This window comes from Triturus cristatus, chromosome 6 (assembly GCF_964204655.1).
Source record: "Triturus cristatus chromosome 6, aTriCri1.1, whole genome shotgun sequence".
Taxonomy (NCBI): domain Eukaryota; kingdom Metazoa; phylum Chordata; class Amphibia; order Caudata; family Salamandridae; genus Triturus; species Triturus cristatus.
The window spans coordinates 255,257,111-255,276,296 of NC_140589.1; the positions used below are offsets into that span (position 1 = coordinate 255,257,111).

General features: G+C 39.7%; 1 protein-coding gene across 1 annotated transcript in view; it reads left to right on the forward strand.

Moving 5' to 3' along the window:
• APOB (apolipoprotein B) overlaps positions 1 to 19,186 on the forward strand; it is a 58,293-nt gene that overhangs the window by 24,173 nt on the left and 14,934 nt on the right. Inside the window, exons 11-25 of the mRNA XM_085610616.1 lie at positions 1,293 to 1,410; positions 1,544 to 1,690; positions 2,059 to 2,270; positions 4,502 to 4,739; positions 5,353 to 5,529; positions 6,317 to 6,508; positions 7,185 to 7,352; positions 7,903 to 8,114; positions 9,418 to 9,600; positions 10,282 to 10,403; positions 10,981 to 11,191; positions 12,634 to 12,809; positions 13,636 to 13,811; positions 14,778 to 14,920; positions 16,175 to 16,548. Coding sequence (XP_085466742.1) covers positions 1,293 to 1,410; positions 1,544 to 1,690; positions 2,059 to 2,270; positions 4,502 to 4,739; positions 5,353 to 5,529; positions 6,317 to 6,508; positions 7,185 to 7,352; positions 7,903 to 8,114; positions 9,418 to 9,600; positions 10,282 to 10,403; positions 10,981 to 11,191; positions 12,634 to 12,809; positions 13,636 to 13,811; positions 14,778 to 14,920; positions 16,175 to 16,548 — 2,849 coding nt within the window. The remainder of the gene's footprint in view (positions 1 to 1,292; positions 1,411 to 1,543; positions 1,691 to 2,058; positions 2,271 to 4,501; positions 4,740 to 5,352; positions 5,530 to 6,316; positions 6,509 to 7,184; positions 7,353 to 7,902; positions 8,115 to 9,417; positions 9,601 to 10,281; positions 10,404 to 10,980; positions 11,192 to 12,633; positions 12,810 to 13,635; positions 13,812 to 14,777; positions 14,921 to 16,174; positions 16,549 to 19,186) is intronic.

Here is a 19,186-nt window from a genome sequence, read left to right on the forward strand (position 1 = left end):
GTCTACGGCACCAAATGATATATCCATTCTCTTTCTGGGATCACAAGCTTTTTTACTCAATGCATGAGCAATACCCTGAAGCGTGCTGGCCTCATTCTTGTGCTCATCCCTCTGACATTATATGAAACTGATGAAGGTCACCTTGACCATGAAAGGCTGGGCACTATTTCTAGCTAAGATAACACCTCAAGATCCGATATTTGAAGATTTAGTGCTACAAGGAGAAGAATCATCAGTTATTGGAGGAAGGAAAGCACTAAGGCTCTCATTACAAGCTTGCCTAGTCATCTCCTGGCAACTGCAGCCCCTCGTAATGACCAATAATGGAGGTACCAAACCCTCCAGCGGGCCGGAGTTACTGCGGCCCCTCGTAATGACCAATAATGGAGGTACCAAACCCTCCAGCGGGCCTGAGTTACTGCGGCCCCTCGTAATGACCAATAATGGAGGTACCAATCCCTCCAGCGGGTCTGAGTTACCGCAGCCCCTCGTAATGACCAATAATGGAGGTACCAACCATCCAGCGGGCCTGAGTTACTGCGGCCACTTGTAATGAGATCCAACGGATGTTTAAGAGCCTGCCTGGGTGTTTGAACTTGATCCAACCAAGAGAAATGTATAGATGTAGCCACAAGTGCGGCCAAAGCATGACTTTTTCCAAAGATAGGGAAAAGACCCTTTACAGATGTAAAGATGCGTAAAATGTGGCTTCTATAACAAGACGCAACCCTGGCGCTGTGCGATGGCGATGGAGCAGAGCTGCATTGGAGAGTCTGTTGGCCAAATCGTGAGCGGTGTCCCAGTATCAGCAGCCCCAAACATGACAAAAAGGATGTTTCAGAGCTTTAAAAATATTCTTATATGCAATGCTCCATATTTAAACTACTAGTGGCTTTACTGTGAAGTACCATTTTGATTATGTTGCCAATTACGTTTTTCGCCATTCATCATTCCCATCACTTCAGAAAAACACTTTTTTATTAACCGTGGTTCCGATTTTTGATAATCCTGGCCGGTGCTACACCAAACGCACCCGTACCAGGCACATTTGGTGTCCAGTCAGTCTCAAGTATAGCGTCTAGGTGCGAAAAGCGCTAAACATCGAAATTGAGTCTCATTGGACTTATATATTTTGTCCAAGTGATGGAACGAGAAATGGCTCTATTGGTTATATATTGAAACGGGACGCATATCTATATGTATGTTTTCTGCTAACATAAAATAAGCTGACTGTAGTTTTAGGTAGAGTAAGTCTTTGACACTGTTAACTTACTGGGACATTCTTGAATCAGCCTTTATGCAGACAGCCAGACCCTGGTACCGGAAGTGCGCGATGTTGCAGAATTCATGGCATCCCTCCTGGAGAATGAGTGTTCCGGTGATGAAGATAAGACCTACCTGACCCTAAAGGTATGCCTCACTTATCCTCTTCTCGAAAACGCCCTGCACTCAACTCAATTTTGGACGTGGAGTCTTTGTAGTGGATAACTGTGCTTCTCAGATCGCACGTCATAAGGTTTTCCTGTTTTTTTTTTTTCTACAGGCAATCGGAAATATGGGCAATGCTCTGGATAACACTTCTCCAGCAGTGAAGCGGGCGCTTTTGGGTTGTGCAGCAAGCCAAACGCCATCTCTTTCCGTGCAGAAAGCTGCAATTCAGGCCTTCCGAAAGATTCGGATTACAGATGAGGTGAGTAAGGATGCCAGAGCACGGGTATGAGCAGAATGCTAACGGCGTTCCACATCATGATTTTTTTAAAGGACAGACTCTGTCATAATATTCAGTGTGGAATCTGAAGGACTCTTATGAAAGTTAGACAGCTCTTTCCATCGGCCACGTATTTCCTGTAGCGCCGTGGCTTGAATAGCAAAAGAAATATCAAATATTCAAATTAATTATAAAATATTTAATGACATTTGAAATGGTGCTTAATTTCACACCGACTGAGGGTGAGGCTAATCCTCAATGAAAAAAAATGCTGCAAAGTCGGTGTGGCAATGTTGTCACAATGAACATTAGACGTAATCTGCGTGCTTTTTTGGTGCTTTCTTTTGCAGGTCCGGTTCACCATGCTTCAGATCTTCCAGGATGGCAGCAGCCCAGTAGAAAAGCGCCTAGCGGCCTATCTTGTGCTAATGAAAGACCCAACTCCTTCTGACATCACGAAAGCAACCAGAGTCCTCGCGAGGGACAGGAATGAGCAAGTGAAAAGCTTTGTTGCGTCTCACATTGCCAACATCTTGAACTCTGAGGCACCAGACGTCAAAGAGTGAGTATAGAGAATGTAACTTATCCCCCAGTGAGAACACCCACACCACCTGAACCAGACCTCTGACATTCAGTGAGCATGGCTACACCTTCCAGCATTCAGATGGCTAACATTCATTGAGTGAAACAGCATCATCACCATTTAGTGACCAAGTCAACAGCATCCAGTACCAGACTGGATGGAGAGGTGACCAAAATACCCGCAGCACCTACAGCATTGTACTCTTGTAAACACTTAGATACATTTTCATGGACCTTCTACCCTGAAACTGTACATAGAACTACACCCGAAAAAGGCAATAGTTTCCAGAATGGTAAGGGAATGGAAGCCATCCTATATGTTATATGAGACGAGGGGATTAAATGCAGAGTAGTTTGAAATGAAATGAAAATGCGGGAATGCGCATTTCAGCCACACACAGCTAGATTGTTTAACGCACAAATTGTGGTAAAGTATGTTTGGAAAACCAGGAGTTTGCATGGAAATCCTTAACTTGCACAGATTTCCATGCATATTATTTGTATGAATCCTTCATAAATTGAAACTCTGGACTTCTCTTAAGAGAAGAGATTTGGGGACTAATTTGCTGATCTTGAAACTTAGAGAACTGGGTTTTAAAAACTTTTAATTCCAATTTTGGAATGTCACCGCACATTATGCGAGTCTGAGCAAATCACATAATCTCCTTTTGCTTGGAAATGTACTGTGAGAAAGTGAATTATTAATTTGGGATTATGTGACCGACTGGCATAATAACACACTTCCCTGCTAGGTTTCAATACAAGTCTTTGAGATAACTCTGCTCAGCCCCTGGTAGCTACTGTATTGTACTGCATTGTAATTGTATTTATATAGCGCTTACTAGCCCTGACGAGGCGTTGAAGTGCTTTTTTGGTGAGTAGCACGCTACTCCGGAACCCCTAAAGGATTAGTGGTGAATTAGTAAAGTGAAAATATGAAAGTAATTTGAGTGGTGGATATGTTAGTCAGTTATTTGGCTTGAGAAGAATAGTGGAGGAATAGACGTACAAGCAGCAGGCAATTGCCCAGAGCAATGCACGATTGTGTCAAGTAATAGTAAACAACATTAAAGGTAAAATAATGAGATAATAGCGTGGCAAAAAAATGTGGAAATAGAAAAAAATAAGCAGAATAACATATAAATGGCTACAAGAGGATTATTGGAGTATGACATATGCTGTGTGTCCGAAGAAAAAGTCAAAGTTCTCACAGGAACAATGGATTTGTAAAAGTTATTGATAGTCTATCTGCTTTGACAAAATTGGTCATCAGAGAAAGCTCTTGCACCAAAACTGAATACAATGAAAAGTTGCCTGCAATCTGCTCTGCCTCTTAGAGACTAGTAGTACAGAGATAGAGTCAGTAACATTCAAACCACGCACACACAAATGCTTTTGATCTTCCTAATACCGGGGAACTCCTTTGCTGGAGGGTTGAGACAGACATCTCTTTCCCTTCTTCCTGCTTCAGTCCCAATTTCTTGAAGATCCTGGATCTAGCACACAGCTCCCGGGATTCCAAGGAAGGCTCCTTAAGTCCAGGTCTCTCTCAATCCAGGGCTCCCACAGGGCTCAGTGCAGATCACACCCAACTGGGCAAGAGTTTCCCCCACGGAACGGAGCCTTTCTTCATCCTTTTGTACCCCCGAGGCAGTGCACTCAGACAAAAGTGATATTCTACATATGCATGATGTAAATATGTGTAATCTCCTCTTTAGAATCACTGCAGTGTAGCATTCTGCTACATATTTTGCACATGCAATTAGATCACTTGACTGTAGGTGCATATCTTCATGGAATTGTGCTTAAAACGTCATTTCAGTACACCAGAACTGATCATAATCTCATGAAATAAATTGGTAGTTTTTCACTTTATTTAACGCCCTATATAACTTTGTGGATCCGCACTTTTAACCAACGCTATGGAGTCACCTTTCTAGCTCATTAATGAATATGCCAATATCTAAAATGGTGTGTATTTCTTTTCTGTGCTATTAATGCAAATATGTACTAGTACATATTACTATGGCGCATCACTTGCATAATTTACTCAGTTCTATTTTCCGTTTACCTATACACATTATCCTTGGCTAGTTAGTACATATCTTCAACCATATTCAATACTTGACCAAAAACTTCAGAGCTGAAAATATTACTGTAGCCCCAGAAGTTTGTACTAACAGATATGCTGTCTGCTTGTTGTTTTAATAGACTTAAAGGCAAAGTACAAGACGCCCTGAAAGGGTCTGAAGTCCCAACAGTGAAGGATTTCAGGAAGTTCTCCCAAAATTATCAGATCTCCAAGAGTGTCTCCATGCCTGCCCAGGATGAGGCTGTGACCACCAAAGTAGAAGGGAATTTGATATTTGATGGCATTGGCTACATGCCCGAGGAAGCCATGCTGCAGGCAACACTAAATGTTTTGGGCGAGCAGCTTGATATATTTGAGGTACGTGCATTAAGAATCATCTGTATTTGCAAATGTTGTTACTGAAACTCACATGCATTACATCTAGTATTATCACTATAATTTAAATCTGGACATATCACAATGCTCTATGTAGATTCAGTTGCGTGGGATTCATAAAGTATTTGATTAGGCAATAGAGAACTATCTGACTGAGAAAGATGTGATTGAGCAGTGTACAATGGCGAATTGGGAAGTATGGGCCAGATGCATCATAGGGTTTTGCCCATTCTGTGTCTATGGGAAAATGTGTTCATGCATATGGCCCTATGTGATTAAGACACATATGATAGAGGATTAAGACGTATGTGATTGAGAGCCAATACGTATGTGACTGAGAAGTGTGTGATGCAGAATATAGAAGTATGTGATATAACGTCAGAGAATTCCTGTCTTCAAACTATTGAGAAGCCTACGTGACCACCTTCTCCACAACTAATATTCAAATGAAAAGAATATCTCCTTAATAGAATTTATGGTCTTTAATTTTTTGTGATATATATTTCACTCCTGGTAGGAATTGTTCTACATTTTAATTCTTCCAAAAACTTGACTTCCATTCCAAAAATGTCTTTATTCCTTCCTTTTAATGCAGCTTGGATTTGACGGAAAAGGCTTTGAGCCCACATTGGATGCACTGTTTGGAGATAAGGGATTCTTCCCTGACAGCGGCATGAAAGCCCTGTACTGGCTAGATGGCAATGTACCAGAAAAAGTCTCTGCAGTTCTGTTTAAGTGGTTTGGCGTTTCTAAAAACAATAATCAGAAGCAGGTATGTTTATCATATTTATCCATTCCAAGACTTTGCAAATCATAGACAGACCCCACACTCTTTGTAAATAGTATCCCTTGCAATACGAAGACTCTTATCTTGAATAGTTTTGTAAACAGGTTGTGGCTTGTTACTATCAAATGATAGTGACTGTGGAGGGGATTGTACTTTACATGGGAATAATGCAAGTAATAGCTCAATACTACAAATAAGATTTCAGCAACTCATAGTTCCTTCTTCCAGTACAAATGAGCAGACTTGGAAAACATATGTAGTATAGGTAACCTAGAGATGGGAGTGGGAGGATTTAAAAGAGATGTAGTGTGATGTCTGTGTTGTAAGGTGCATCTGAGCCAAAGCAATAAAGAAGTATTTATCATACATTAAAAACAATGTTGAGTTTTTCAACAACAGGCCTTAAAAGTAAGCAATACATTGTCGCAGCAGGGAAAATGTCACTATTATTTTTCAGCAAACGGGATTGTAGAAAGTCTCCAACAAGTTTTTGTGCTGTAATTCAGTGGAACATACTATCTGGTGTTGATGGGCTGATTAGCAGAAATGAACCCACATCTTTTCATTGGATACCTGTTTTCTGTGAAAATGTTCTGTAGAAGCTCCCTATGAACTCCTCTCACTTGCACATATTTAACGATCTGATGTATTGTACTTTCTCTAAATATATATATAATCACACACATACACATATATAATTTTTATTTATGTGTGTATATCTATGTACTTAATGTACTTATTAATTTATCTTGGAATCTATTTCATTTTTCAGGATTTCACCAGAGGAATGATGTCCAACATAGAAAAGTTGATTAAAGAAGTGAGCGCAAGTGATTCACCAGAAGCTAAGGCCTACCTGCGTATCTTGGGAGAAGAACTGGGCTACATGAAATTCAGCGATTTCAAAGTATTGGGTAACATGCTCCTGAAGAGTCTACATGCATCACAGGATCTCCCAGGTCAGGTATGTATGAGAAGAGGAAGCACATCAATTCATATCTGAAATACAAATATGTTATAGATTGGCAGTTGCTCGAGGCATCGTATTGGTTACCTTCAATCCATCCACACTTCAAATAAATCACTCTGTACTTAAGAATAGGGTGGTGGTATCCTATCTCATCTACAGAAAGAAAACAAATAGACAAGGGTGATTTTATTCAGCCCTGGCCAGTGCTCTGAGCATGTATGATCATATCCTAAATAAATTAATTGTTTGTGAGATAGATGATTGGTTTAATGAGATGTGTGGATAAAGCCAAAATTAATTTGAGGAAGTCTAAAATCTCCTCAGTTACGTTTGCACAAGTGCTGTAAATAGAACTAATACCATTTTCAGAGTAATTGATGAATATATGATCTACATCAAGACATGAATTTTATGGGTACCTTCCCATGATCTCTTCACTTCCAAAGAATTTCATGGGGCCATATCTCCATAGGCAATAGTATTTATAGAAACACAAAAATGTCAATTATGTTTTCCACCATGCACAGTTCATTTTCAATCCTTTCATAGCACCAAAAATGTCATAAACTTTGTGACCTTTTTTGCCCATCTAAATCATACATCAGAACTGCTCTATGTTTTGTTTGGTGTTTTACAATTCACTACAGCAATATTTTTGCCTTTCTCACAGATTATACAGGCTTTATCCAAAGGCACACAGGGTGACCTGTTTCTTCATTACATCTTCATGGACAATGAGTTTGATCTGCCAACGGGGGCTGGGTTCCAGCTGCACTTCTCCCTGTCTGGAATTGTTGCTCCAGGAGCAAAGGCCGGACTAAAGATTCAGACCAAAAACGTAAGTCTATATTTACCCTTTTTGTTTTATTGTTTAATATTTGATATAGTATAAGGATTTATGAAAACCCAAATTATTTGTTTTATTTATTTCTTCTTTCTGTCTGTAGTTGTGGCCAATTCGTAAAATAATTTATGAGTATGAGAATTATTAATCTTGTAGTACTACTTAACATACTCATAAATGCCTTAGTGACTGTTCTGAAAATGTGCTTATACAGTTAGTACAAATAAAAAGAACTGCACCTTCTTTGCCTTTATACTAATTGAGAGTGGACCTTTTGGACCTTTTTCGCAGAAGCATTTATGAGTATGTGAAGAGTACTCCAAAAGTATGGCTTCAACTACTCCTAAATGCCTCAAATATTACTGATATGACCTAACCTTAGTAATTAAGACAAAAGTGGCAACATTTAAGAAAGTGAAGTATAATTAAATGAAATGCTGACAACAAAAATCATAATTACACTGGGGCGGTTTTAGTGTTAACTTGAAAGATGATGAAATTTGCATTAGATATATTGACTCTGACATAATTGTGTATCACACAGATGCTAGCGGCGGTGTCCGTAAAACCAGCAGTAGCCATAGAGTTTATTACATATGTTGGAATACACATCCCTGCATTCGCCAGAAATGGCGTTCAGATGAACTCTAACATCTTCCATGAGTCTGGAGCTAATATCAATGTTGCTGTTAAGGAGGGACAGGTCAAGTTTTCCATTCCAGCTCCAAAGCAACCCACACAACTCTTCAGTTTCAGGTATGTCCAGATGGATAAAACCTATGTTTAGTTTTACTATGGCTACTATACATGTTAAAGAGTGCGGAGCTTAGCCCCCTGATACCAGGGTGCCATTTTTATCTTCTAACCCCAATATTTGCTTTCTCATGAAGTAAAACATGATAGTAAGGACATATTTCACAAAAATGTTTAGTGATTTATACATAAGTTTTGCCTTAATTTTTCTACTTTTTAAGGTCAGCAAAATTCCCTTTGAGCATACATGGAAATGTATGTAGATTATATATTTACATCAGCAATCGTCCTTCACTTATCTTACTTCCATTGATTATACAAACAGTCCAGGATAGTAAGTTTGAAATTCCACAAAAATGTTTTCTTTCTATACAGACAGAACCTTTTTTCCTGGAGAGCAACACCTCGTCTGCATTTCTTCTAAATATTGGATGTTTCCTTCCTTTTTCAAACCTAGAATTGCACGATATTTTGCAGGACTATACTTATATGTATTTCCAGGGTAGGAAACAATCTTAAAAAAGTTTATGCATACCAATGTTTTAGAAGTTTGTTAGCATTCAATGCATTTTCCATGGCCATCCCATGACATCCTGCCAACCCCCTGTCTTCCTCCAAGCGCTAACCTTAGAGATGCAGGCTCTCTCTGACATACTATTGTCTACAGTGCTAACTTCCATCTGTAAATATATGCTAAAACACATTGGATACAAACATTATTACATCTTTTTAGGATTTTGAAACTTTTACACAACAGGATGAAAATCCAGTTGATCTCTTTGGCAAGCTCATTACACAATTCTGCAAATAATAATATTGTTCTTGAAAAAGATGCTAAATGTTCATTTCATCCAAACATGCCTAGTAGTGATGGGTCTTTTAGCACCTTTATTGTAAACTTATAATCAGACATTCAAAAGTGGTCACATTTTCCATAGACGTCATGAGCCAGCCAATCACACATCTCATCAATATGATTGTCTCATATGCAGTCTTTGTCTAGTGCATTATTTGGGATTTCGTGCCTATGCATTGATTTTGGGTGTTATGTGGTTCTCAAATATAACAGACAAAAAAATGTTTGTTCGACGCTTGACCATGGTTCTATCAATGCTGTATAATTTCTACATTAGATTACCAACTGTGCATCCATCACCCGGGTGCTGTCAAAGCTCTGTAGTACCTACCAGTATGACCACTTCCGTTGTGCAATATGTCAACAGGGCAGCATCATTTTCTGTGAATAGTCTAACTGAGGTATGAGGACATTTCTATATTGACACTAATGAAGGTATATTTTTTCCAGTAACAAGCTGCACTTGATCTCCACATCTAAGTCAGAAGTGATGCCATCAATCATTGAGAACAGGGAGTCGTGGTCATCTTGCAAGCCTTTCTTTATTGGTCTCAAATTGTGCACCAATGTTGCTTACTCGAACGCAAGCTCCATAGATGCTGCACCCTACTATCCCTTGACTGGAGAGACTAAGTACGTTTTTTATAAAGTTGTACTAATGAACATAATCGACAGTTCTGTTTTACTTGAATGGAAAGTGTTCGGCTAACACTTAGTCGTCTATCTAGATAAAAAGATTGTAAGATCCTCACACATCTCCTTCTCCAACAATGCAGAGTTGAGTAAAATCTTTCATGGAAAAGGAGAAGGTGCACATTTTACTCTTGAAAAATTGAGAATAAAGAATGGGCTGAAATCACACTATTTCATATTTTCCATGAACATGTGTATTTTCTGAAAATTATAATGTTTTATTTTCACCGGAAGTGGTGATACGTTTCAAATAAACTTTAAAAAATTATTTAACGACTTGTCACATGTTTGCATAATCTTGTTCAAAAACTCTAAAACCATGTATATATGTTTTAAATCAGTTTCCCATTTAATTTTAACACCATTTATTTTAGGGAAAATACAATCTTATTACATTTCCATGGGTCATTAGAAAAGAGATATTTTGCAAATCCGTTTCAACTTCATAACACAAAATAACTGTATGGGCGCTATTTTTACAATAATTCGTCCAAATGCTTTTCTACTCTTTTTTAAGTGTATTATTCCTACTGTAAAAATACTGATGCACTACATCAGAGGATACACAAAATGTATGTGGAATTTACAGATCTAGTCATTGAAATATTGCTAACTTTTCAGATTTGAACTGGAGATCCAACCCACATCTGAAGTGGATGAATACACAGCTAGCGCCACCTATGAACTGAAGAAAGAGGAGGGTGATATGGTTGATACTCTGAAATTTACTGCTCAAGCTGTGGGTAAGCAGAAGACTAATGTCACAATAAAGTAGTGGAAATGTGGCGCTGTAGGAGAGTGTACATGCATTTTCTTAGGCGTAGCAGAATAATAGGATAGGAAACATAGGACGTTGGGGTCTATTTTCTCTGAGATAGTTGGCAATTCATCCCATAGTCTTCCTCACATCTTTTGAGTACATATATGGCTTTCGTTTAATTGACAAAATCCGGAACTATGAAAGGGAACCCATGACAGATGGGCTGGGGGTGTTCTTGGAGAATCCCTGAGTGAATGCCATCCATGACCATGCAAAAGCACTAGTGTACTAGTGCCATTGCATTTTAAAACTGTTTTAGTTCATTTTTCTCCATGTGGAAAATATTTTTCGTCATGTCAAGAGTTTGCATGTTTCTCAGAATTTGAAATAAAGAAACAAACAGTGAGATCCTTAACATTCAAGGCACAATTTTCTAATAATGAAGAATTACGACCTTTCATATACTCTAACTAATGAGGCAGCTGATACTGTCTTTCGGCTTTAGTTGAATCTCTTTGTGAAACATTGCTTACAAGCTGAACACATCTTTTTTTCATCAGGATCTGAACCATCTGAGGCCACACTCACCATCAAATATAACAGAAACAAGATAACCTTGTCCAGTGATGTGCAGATCCCAAAGTTTGATGTTGCCTTGGGCATGGGCCTGCGGGTTGATGACACATCTACTGATGGAAAGAAGACCTTCGCTCTTATCCTTGATCTCAGTGACCATAAGAACCCCGAAGTCGCTCTCTCTGGACGTTTAAGGTAATTCAGCTCCTTCAGCTCAGAGTTCCACAAGGCTACAACCTTGATTTCATGTGAGCACATGTTCTTCTTTATTGACTTCTTCTAGGAATGGAAACAAGCATCACACTAGTGAAGCACGTATGTAAACACTAGGACCTACTTTAATAAAAACATTCTCCTTTAAGACAAATGCACATACAGGGCTACTGGAGTGTCAAAAGCAAGCCAACCCTGAACACTGAGGTTAAACCAAGCAGCGCGAGCTCATTACACAAATGCGCTTGTAAACGTGCTAAAATCGCTTTTTGTTCCTCGCAGGTTCTTTAGTTAGGGGCTCTACTCATGAAACAAAAAGACCCACTCACGTTATTATCATCCGTACCTAACGAAGCCACTGAAAGACGTGAGGTTATAGAACAGTGCACCCCAACTACTTTTCAACCCATTCTTAAAGAAATACTCCAGCAAGCCACGCATAGGTGGTGTGTCTCTCCATAAAAATATGAGTTTAGAAAGCCAATAACTTCTTATTTGAGTACGCATCTCTTACATATACAATGCCCTGGTAAATAAAAGTCCACAGACCTGCATTATTGATTTCATGGCCTAATTCACACAAGCTATTATTAGAGATTTTGACTAAAAATCCTAGTACATTTACAAAAGAAATGGTACAAACTGTACTACGTTTGTTATTTATTTAATGTCTTCACATTTGGTAAATTGAGAACATGTATTTTTTGGACTTCCGACTACATAAACAGAGAAAAAGTGTGAAATGTGCTTCATCCATGTTAGGCACTTAAGCACATACATTTCAGCCAATTCCCTATTTCACAATCAGCAAAAAGTGTGCAACTTCATTTGGCCAGAGACAAATCTTCCTTTCCTTATCACCTTATGTTTCCTGGGGATTACAATTCTGAAATACACAACGACAGTACCAGTCATACAGCCTTACAACATTACAAAAATAAAATTCAAGAAAAATATACAATCATAGCAAGAGAAGGCATTGTGCTTATGAAAACCTGTCCAAACATGGATCGTGGTTCCAGCCTCAAAAGGTTAATATGTAGAAAATGTATTCCCTTATGAGAGATTAGAATATAGTTTAACGCTCCTTGAATAAACCATTGTCAAGTGATATAGTTATGTAGCATGAGTGACACTACATACAAATGCCACAACATATAGTTGATTAAATCAATGTAGACGCAGCTTACAGTTTTGTAAAGCGCTTGAATGCCCTGGGGCATCTTGGCGCTGCTTCTTACCAGAAAAAATACCAAATACTGCAGATTAGTAGGTGTTTTGCTACTTGTAATAAAAAGACAGGTTTTCAAAGATTTTCCAATAGATCGCAAAATCTGAAGGTTAAACTGGCACATCTGTACCAGAGAGATCGGGTAATGGTCCATCCTCATCCTGGTATACATTTTTTATCTGTTATTTTACAGCTATGACGGGACGGGCGAGTCCATTCTGGAAGGGGTGTTTGCCGTCCCACGTCTACGTGTAGAAACCAAAGCAAAGGCCCTGCTGAAGAACGCGGCTAATGGTTTCAAGCTTCAGCTGGACTCCTCTACAAATGTGGCTGAACTATATGCTTCAGAGAAAATTATTTTCACCTATGGTATGTTCAACTTCGTTTAGTTCTTTGAAGTTCGCTTGCAGGGAGGTCACAAAGGAGGAATAATGCCAAAGATTGTCATGGATAGCTCTTGCCATTTCTAATGTGCAGCTGGACGCTAATATTCCAGAATATGTGAATATATGACATTGGGCGTGTGTTGGAAGGTCCTGCAGTGAGATTGCCTTGAATAGAGATTACCTCGAGTAGAGGTTTCTCACGCTGGAGAGAGCCATCTTATTTAGTACAACACAACTTAAAAAATACTATCCACAAGATTGATAAATGTGCTGGTGTGGCCCACATCTTTATTTTAACATTGGCAGAACATATAACGTGCATTATATGGATGCATTCTAATAATCTAGCTACGACGAAGATGTAACCTGGAAAGGCAATGTCAGTAAGTGCATTCAGCGGTGGTCTGAGCAGGTAAGCGCGGTGGGGCGGGAGGAGGGAGGAAGTCGACAGACGATGGAATAGGTCAAATGAAATAAATAAATAAATCCTATTCTGTCGTCTGTTGACATCCCCCCTCGCCCCGCCCCACCACCTCACCACACTTACCTGCACGGACTTCTGCTGAGTGTATTGTGTTTACGAACCATGTTCATTATAATAGAAAGAGAGGAGGTCAAACAGAAGACTTTGCTCTATCAACAGTAATGTCTGGAAGAGCTTTGAACATTGGTTGCGCAGGTAGAAGGTTCTTAAGTAAAGTCCTCATGTACATGTATTTCAGTCACTACATTCTGTTAACTACCCAAAAGAAAGCCAGTAATAACAGCAATTAGCCTACAAATGATGGTTTTTAAAATATATTTTTTAGATAATGACAACCTTGAAATTGAATGGGAAACTGGAAGCAATTCTGAACTGAAGACTTTGAAGTCCATTCTCAAGGATGCTATCATCAGCGTGGCAGGGCATATCAGTGAAGGGCTGGATCACAAGGTGGCCAATGCGGACATGACATTGAGACACATCATTTCGCAGTCCCTCGTGGTATGTGTTCTGTATTCTGTTATATAAATGAAATGTTCTCTTGTTAGCCCAATGAGTCCTCTTTCAGTGTTGGCGCCCAATGATGTGACACACAACCTAGTGCAAAATGTCACAAGGGAATCTTGTAGATTTTGGTCGAAAATTGTACGGACAATTCATTCAATGCTTTTGTCAACTTTATAGACAGATGGGAGAAGATAATTTTTGGCAATATGTCATAAGTGCAGCTGCCCCGCTCTCTCTGTGTGCTTGAAAAATTTTTGGGAAAGAAATCCTTAGTAAGGAACCTACTCGTGGCATCTTTTTAGTATTTGTTCATGTCCTACATTATGCACCATACGTAGTCAGCAACTCTTTTTATGGGAATTATGTCCTGAAGGAGAGGTGGTCATGGAACTCCCTCTTGCAGACCACTGGTAGAAACAAGAAACTGGGAGAGGATGGAGCTGTGAACAACACCTAAAAAACAGCTTGCTCCTAGAAGAGATTATTTGGATTAGCATCATCAAAAGTAGAATTTTTATATTTAGAGCCCAATTTGATTCATTAGCAGGAATCCTAATACCACAACGTTGACTTACAGTTACTTAGGAAGATAAGAAAAATTCTGGCAGTTTATTTTATCACCAAACACTTGAAAATGCTGTTTTTTCCAGAGTGCAAACTGTGCGTTAATGTGAATGTACAGCATCCACCGAGGAACTAGAAGACGTTTTTTCTAACTAATTTTTAAAACAAAGCTTAAGCATCACTCAGACATAACATAGGGAACAAGACTGATATATCTTTTGTGATGAATGCCAGACACTCCCATCATGCAATATCTAAAAGTGCTACAAACATGTCCATATTATTGAGAATTGCACGTTGTTTTCACTTGTGCTACGTTGTACCATATACATGTCAGTACATGAAAACAGCAGATATCTTTGCATTTTGTGTAATGTACAGTCATTTTGCTTTTAGGCCTCAAACAACTGGTTGCAGAAGGCATCCAAAGACATCCCTTATGCAACCCATTTGCAAGAGAAAGTGAAGGGCCTGCAAGAGTGGGATTTTCAGAGAATGGGGCTCCTGGAGACCATTCCAGAGAAACTCTTCGTGAAGAGGTAAGGAAAGGACTGTAAATTCTCTATTGCCTTGAACGCTGAAAAGGCGTGCAACATTCTGATAGCAGACTTTGAGTCGGCTTATGAGTCGGGCAGAGTGATATCCCGAGTGGGATACTTCTATGGATGATCACAAGAGGCTCAGTATTCCCACACCTGGATTTTAAGGGTGTGGTAACACGTGCCCCAATAATACGGCCAGACTGCTAGCCAGTTACATTGTGTGATGATAGGGCACAGGTGCAACCCCATCTCAGCCCGAACAACTCCTGCGGCACATGCGGAGCATGAAGCGCTCTCTCCTGCCAGCCAAGACCCTGCCCCCCTGATACTGCACACATCCCACACACGTACAGGCGCTTTCATTTTCATTTACCACTCGCAAGTGGTAAACGGGAGCAGAAGTGTTCTTAGAATATAGACGTTGCATCTGGAAAGTACCCAGTAATTCTGGAACCACACCACATGGCAATCCCCTTTCTGGAGACAATAACTTGAAATAGCCGGATATTATTAATTATTAATTACACTTCTAAAGCACGTGGTTACCTGTGAGGGCGCCCTGGAATTGTAACCTGAAGTCCAAAAACAAATACCTTAAATACAGGTGCAGCGAAAATGACCATCTCTCGAACCTTTTTCAGTAAGCCTGTAGTGCTTGACTGCATGAAGATCAGAAGGCAGACAATTCCAGAATTTAACTGCGTGATAGGCAAAGGCACGAAGCACCACCACACCTTCCCCCGTACCCATGTCACTTGTAGAACACTGTGTGATCCAATAACTCCCAGAATTCTGCTACTCTTTCTCAATTTCACTAGCTTGTTTTTTTTTATTTTAAGCTTAATTTGCCTTTTTTTAGGTACTAAGGGGCATATTAACAACGGCCAGCGATAATTATCGCTGGCCGTGCTTAGCGATAATTATATTATCGCAGGCTATCTCTGGTATTTATCGCCCTGGTAGCGCGTTAATAACAACGCGTTACTCCAGGGCGATAAAAATTCCAGAGATAGCGAGGTTATCGCCCTTTTGCAGGGAAAATCGCTGGTTTTCCAATCATGTTCTTCAATCATCAACCCAGGCGAGACCTGCTTTCTAAGCATGTGACTGTAAACCGTTTTCTGTTGTGAGTTTGTATGTAGAGAACGTTGGGCACAAACACTATGACACGCATAAATGCATAACATAAAAGAGGATTTCAAGTGATAAAACCCATTTTAATTATTATCTTTGTGTTTATTCCTTTTGCAGTGATGGGAAGGTTACTTACACGTTTAACAAGGACAGCATTGTCATTCAAATCCCACTTCCATTTGCTGTAAAATCGTCAGATCAGCTCAGGATTCCAAGAGTTGCCAGGTCACTTCAAATGAAAATTGACCGACTAGGATTAGAGCTGGAATCGATACTGCGTAAAATTCCAGTCTTCACAATTCCAGAGTCGTACCCCCTGCGCGTGCCACTCCTTGGAGTCTTGGCAGTCTCAACAAACATACACAGCAACTATTACAACTGGTCCGCATCCTACACTGGCGGCAACTACACCCGTGATGTGTACAGTTTCATCGCAGACTATACAATGAAAGCCGACTCTGCTTTAGATCTCCTCTCCTACAAGTTGGATGGTAAGACTAACTTAATACGTAATAATTAATAAAAGATTAGAACAGTGGAATGTAGGGAGCTCCATTGAAAACAATGGAGTGCTCTGGGCTTCTAATGGCCGGGAACGGGCCTTTTATGGCCAGTATAGTCCTCTACGGCAGGCTATAAGGCAGTAGAAGACCACGAGAAAATAATGTTTAGAGACAATGGAATAAAAACCCTGAAGGTTAAATACTTGCTTTACTCTCTTTTGATTTAAGAGTCTTATTTTCTACATGTGTTAAAGGTAAGTTTGTTTTTGTGTGCGTGCAAGATAAAGATAGTTGGAAAACTATGCCAATGTGGGTTTGTATATTTCAATAAATTGCTTTGTACTTTTATACCAGGCAATTCATTCGTCACAGATTTTTTTATTCTCGCTGCATTCTTTGTCTTGCCCTTTTTGTCTAAGTGTGTGCTTAATTTCTTCTGTAACACTCTTTCTGATACTGGAAGCTTTTGACCAGGTGTTACGAGATTAGTCTGTTCCAACACTACGAATAATCAGCAGAGCCACATTGGAAAGCAAAATCATCCCAGGCAAAAATGTTCTAACTAGGCCCACACTGCAGGAGGCAGTAACTAGATAAGGGTCACTGGCGGCCTGGCTGGGTCATAGAGCACAACCCGTCCGCCCGCAGCTCTCCCGCGAAATGCCCGAGTGGAAGAACAGCCAGTTCTGCCCAGATTGTAAGGCTTAAAAGGCATGATGCAGGTGCTTCCACACACAGCACACTCTTTACAGCTAGTTATTTTGTCAAATCTTTTTACTGGCACGTTTTCGGATTGTCCCTTGACATGTTCTTGGAGAAAAATGTTGCATAGTCTGCTAAATGCAAACTGCTTATTGCTTCCAATAAAGTAATCTTCAATTTTAGTAAAGTTTCTTCACATGTTGCAAGCCTAATGTAATGGGATTGCAAATGCGTGCCAATTTCCCAGGTACAGTGGGGTTAGGTAACTGTTGTTGGCGTCATGCATTATCAGCGACTTCTGCTTCTACAGTTGCACCAACTTATTCGTGTCTATTGCTGCCAAGCTTCAGGACCATCCCTGAAGAGCACTTACACTTATTAGGTCTGGCTAGACAGCACAGCTCTCTAAATGACATATTGTTACCAATCCTATAAAATATACATAAAGTAAGCTTTGGCTTCAGCTATAGGGGATCACTGAAAGAATGTTGAGGAGAAAATGATCCTATAGACAAAATATGGTATCAAAAATATCGAGGATCAAAATATTGAGAAAGTAAGTTCCAATACGTAAGGATAGATTTACTATTCCTACTCCACATCTACATACCTTGATGCTATATAAAAACATCGTCAAGGTATGTGGAGTTAGGTATAGTAAAACTTTGCATACCTATAGAAACTTACCTTCACAATGTTCTTGTCTTCGATATTCTGGACACATTATTTTGTCCACACAATATTTTGGACTCGATATTTTGTCTAAACACCACCATAGGAGTTGTACTCTCTCAACTCATGCAGGTGGTTATTTGGTGAGTCATTCCGCCTTCTAGGAATTGTTTTTATTGGGTTGCATGCTAGTCATCTAAGAATGGAAATGTAGACTCAATCATCACATAGTCTGTCTCGTTCAATTTTTCCTTTTCAAATAGGCATTTTTTTACTGGAAGCAATCCGTTTTTTTAACCTTTCTCCCATCTTGGGCAAAGCCAATAGGGTGGGCTTTAAGGCGATAAAGAGCGCTTTTGCATGCCGCACGTGTAAATAGCATGAGCACCTGTGTTTACATGCATTGGCACACTAAACCCAGATCACTTTTGCCAGTGCTTGTGAAATATTTCCCATTCTGCTTAGATAGCTCTAACTTATCTGTCATTAGAGGCAGACTCGCATTTCATTGTGAAAGCAGTCAGATAGGTGGTTCACGAATTCCCTTAAATCCCTCAATTTGTCCCAATTGTTAAACAGAGAACACTCAAATTCTTCTAAAAAACGTTGGTACAACTTGCAAAATATGTCTACTGCTTGCTTGGCATATAATTGGGCATCAAACTATAGAATGTGCTTCTCCCTGCATAAAGTGAGTTTATGTGTGTATTTCTCATACTGCAAACAAGCAAATACCCTTAATACAGAGCGTGGGATTTGCAGGTAAATGGGCCCAGCAGAAATTGAAAGATCAAATCTACCAGCACAACCCTATCCACCATGAGAGAACGACAGATGTCTACGTGTTGGCCTTGCATTTCTGTATGCCTGCTCCTAGCATGTTCAGGCGAGGTGCATAGGAACATACAAGGCATGCAAAAGGGCTCATAAGACCCAAACCTGCATTTTCTCGCCTTTTATACCTATATTCATGCAATATGGCTGTACATTTCTCCATACCATCGCTCTGTTGCAATCCAGTCAATAGGTCCTTTAAGACACGTCTTCTAAGTATGCACTTTCTGCACCTATGTCGGAAGAGTGCAAGGGTGCTGAAAACAGTAGTATTCCATTGCTCCTCCGCCCATTTTTTTGTTGCAGTTTTATATAGCACAAACTCGACCCGAAGATATCAGAGCGCCTTACATGAGCACCAGTTGCATTACAGACAGGCACATTCATTTCTAGTCACGGGGAGATTAAGTGATTTGCC